The sequence below is a fragment of the Gekko japonicus genome, unplaced genomic scaffold (genome assembly GCF_001447785.1).
Source record: "Gekko japonicus isolate JY-2015 unplaced genomic scaffold, Gekko_japonicus_V1.1 scaffold6068, whole genome shotgun sequence".
Taxonomy (NCBI): domain Eukaryota; kingdom Metazoa; phylum Chordata; class Lepidosauria; order Squamata; family Gekkonidae; genus Gekko; species Gekko japonicus.
In genome coordinates, this window is record NW_015164824.1 from 31,118 (window position 1) to 33,613 (window position 2,496).

The 2,496-nt window shown below is 51.6% G+C and overlaps 1 protein-coding gene across 1 annotated transcript in view; it reads left to right on the top strand.

Moving 5' to 3' along the window:
- The window catches only part of LOC107109183 (protein zer-1 homolog), a 26,588-nt gene extending 24,413 nt beyond the window's left edge, over window positions 1–2,175 (top strand). Inside the window, exons 5-6 of the mRNA XM_015409750.1 lie at window positions 279–455; window positions 1,992–2,175. Coding sequence (XP_015265236.1) covers window positions 279–455; window positions 1,992–2,175 — 361 coding nt within the window. The remainder of the gene's footprint in view (window positions 1–278; window positions 456–1,991) is intronic.
- Window positions 2,176–2,496: the final 321 nt, after the last annotated feature.

Here is a 2,496-nt window from a genome sequence, read left to right on the forward strand (position 1 = left end):
TTGTGTGAAAGAGAAGGGGAGTGCCTCTTCTAAGATGGTACTGGAAGAGGGAATCCCTCTTGTGTGAAAGAGAAGGGGAGTGCCTCTTCTAAGATGGTACTGGAAGAGGGATTCCCTCTTTTGTGTGTAAGAGGGAGTGGCATGCCTGTTCTCGAAAGGCACCCGCTAAGCGTGTCCAAAAAGAGCCTCTGGGAGACAGAGGTCTTAGTCCTGCAGCCCGTTTCCCGTTATTTCGGTGAACAGCAACCAACAGGCTGTTCCTCCTCGTTTGTTTCCAGGCATTTGGACATCTCCCGAGACCGTCTGTTTAGTTATTACAAATTCAAGCTGACCCGCAAAGTTCTGAACCTCTTTGTGGAGAACTTGGTGAACCTGACCTCGCTGGACATCTCGGGACACACCATGCTGGAGAATTGCACCATCTCGAGCATGGAGGAGAAAGCAGGCCAGACGAGGTGAGACCACCAGGCCAAACTGATGGCACCAAAGTTTATGTTGACACGTTGCTGCTGTGGTATCATGCGGAAGCATCACATGTAGCAAGTACGACTGCTTTAGATGAATGAAGCCATCGAGTGCTAAAGTTTTAGTATTTACTGAACAGTAGCAGTGTGCTGGGACCTGTGTAGATCATAGTAGCGAGGCTTTGGAGGCTGGTGAACACAAGAAGCTGCCTTATACTGAATCGGACCCTTGATCCATCGAAGTCAGTATCGTCTGCTCAGACTGACAGCTGCTCTCCAGGGTCTCAGGCAGAGGTCTTTCACATCACCTCCTGCCTGATCCTTTTACCTGGAGATGCTGGGGACTGAACCTGGGACCTTCTCCATGCCGAGCAGAGGCCACAGAGTCGCAGCCCCTCCCAGTCATCCCAGAGAGCCAGTTTGGTGTAGTGGTTAAGTGCACGGACTCTAATCTGGGAGAACCAGGTTTGATTCCCCACTCCACACGCAGCTGCTAGATGACCTTGGGCAAGTCATAGTTCTGACAGAGCTGTTCTTGAAAGAGCAGTTCTCGAGAGAGCTCTCTCAGCCCCACCAACCTCCCAGGGTGTCTGTTGTGGGGAGGGGAAGGGAAATTAGTTTGTAAGCCGCTCTAAGATTCCAAGTGAAGGGCAGGGTATAAATCCAATCTCCTCTTCTCTTCTTTGTCCATCAGTCTGTGTCTGACTTACTTGCTCAGACTACATATTCTAAGTGAATAAATCCGTGTCTTAAAAAGGCATGCTCATTCATTTCAAAAGAGAAAATATTTCATAGGAGCAGGGGTCATTTCCTGCAGAAGCGCATAGGAGCAGAGCTCCGGCAGTAAAGAGCCCAGGGGGTGGGCACATGCAGCAAGCCCCACCCCCTGCTCCCAGCAGCCCTCAGTCAGAGCAAGAAGCAGCCAGGTAAGCTGCAGAGCCCCCCCCCCGGTCCCCTGGTCCAAAACAGTCCAGTGGCACCTTTAAGACCAAGTTTTATTCAGGTACAAGCTCTCCCTCCTCTGCGAGGACAGATCTGCACGTTCCCCCCCACCCCAATAGCTAGCAATCCAAAACAGTCCAGTGGAGCCTGAGCGGTGATGTCAGAGGGTGTGGCGTATGCAAATAAGTTATGCAAATAAATTATGCTAATGAGCCCCTGCATCTCTTTTTCTACGAAATGACCCCTGCGGAGTCCCCCCCCCCCAGTGCTCTCCCAAATTTCCCGTTTTTCCATTGGAAAAACTCAAATAAGAGGGGTGGGGCTTTTCCTCCCAGACCTTCATCTCTCTGTGCGAGAATGACAAGGACCTTTGTTTTGATCTAGGGTGGCTTTTCTGATATTCTTAGTGGTGAAAACCTGAGTCATCTGAGGCAGGTTAGGTTAAGGTGCTTGGGAGGAGCTCACGCACGGTATTGACAAGAATGGATGGGAAGCCTGGATTGCGGCGGTGATCGGAACCCAGTCCTTAAGGCGGCACAGACTTCTGGCATCACATAACCTTTTTTCCCCCCCTGTCCTACCCAGCACCAATCCAGAGAAGAGCAGCATCGCCCCCTTCCGGAATCTGAAGCGGCCACTCCAGTTCCTGGGTCTCTTTGAGACCTCTCTTTGCCGTCTCTCCTACATCCCGGCTTACAAGGTAAGGCAGGAACAGAACAGAAAAAGACCGGTCTCTGACAGTTTTTGTGAAGAACAGGACAGGGGGTAGAGAGGTCTGATCTGTGTGTCCCCTCCCTCCTGCCTCTACGTTTCTCCTTTAACTGACTCTTAAGTGTGCGGACTCTAACCTGGGAGAACCGGGTTTGATTCCCCACTCCTCCACTTGCAGCTGCTGGATGACCTTGGGCAAGCCGTAGTTCTGACAAGAGCTGTCCTTAAAAGGGCAGTTCTCCAAAGAGCTCTCTCAGCCCCACCTACCGCACAGGGTGTCTGTTGTGGGGAGGGGAAGGGAAAGGAGTTTGCGAGCCGCTCTGAGACTCAGGTAGTGAAGGGCAGAATATAAATCCAATCTCCCTCTCCTCCTTCTCCT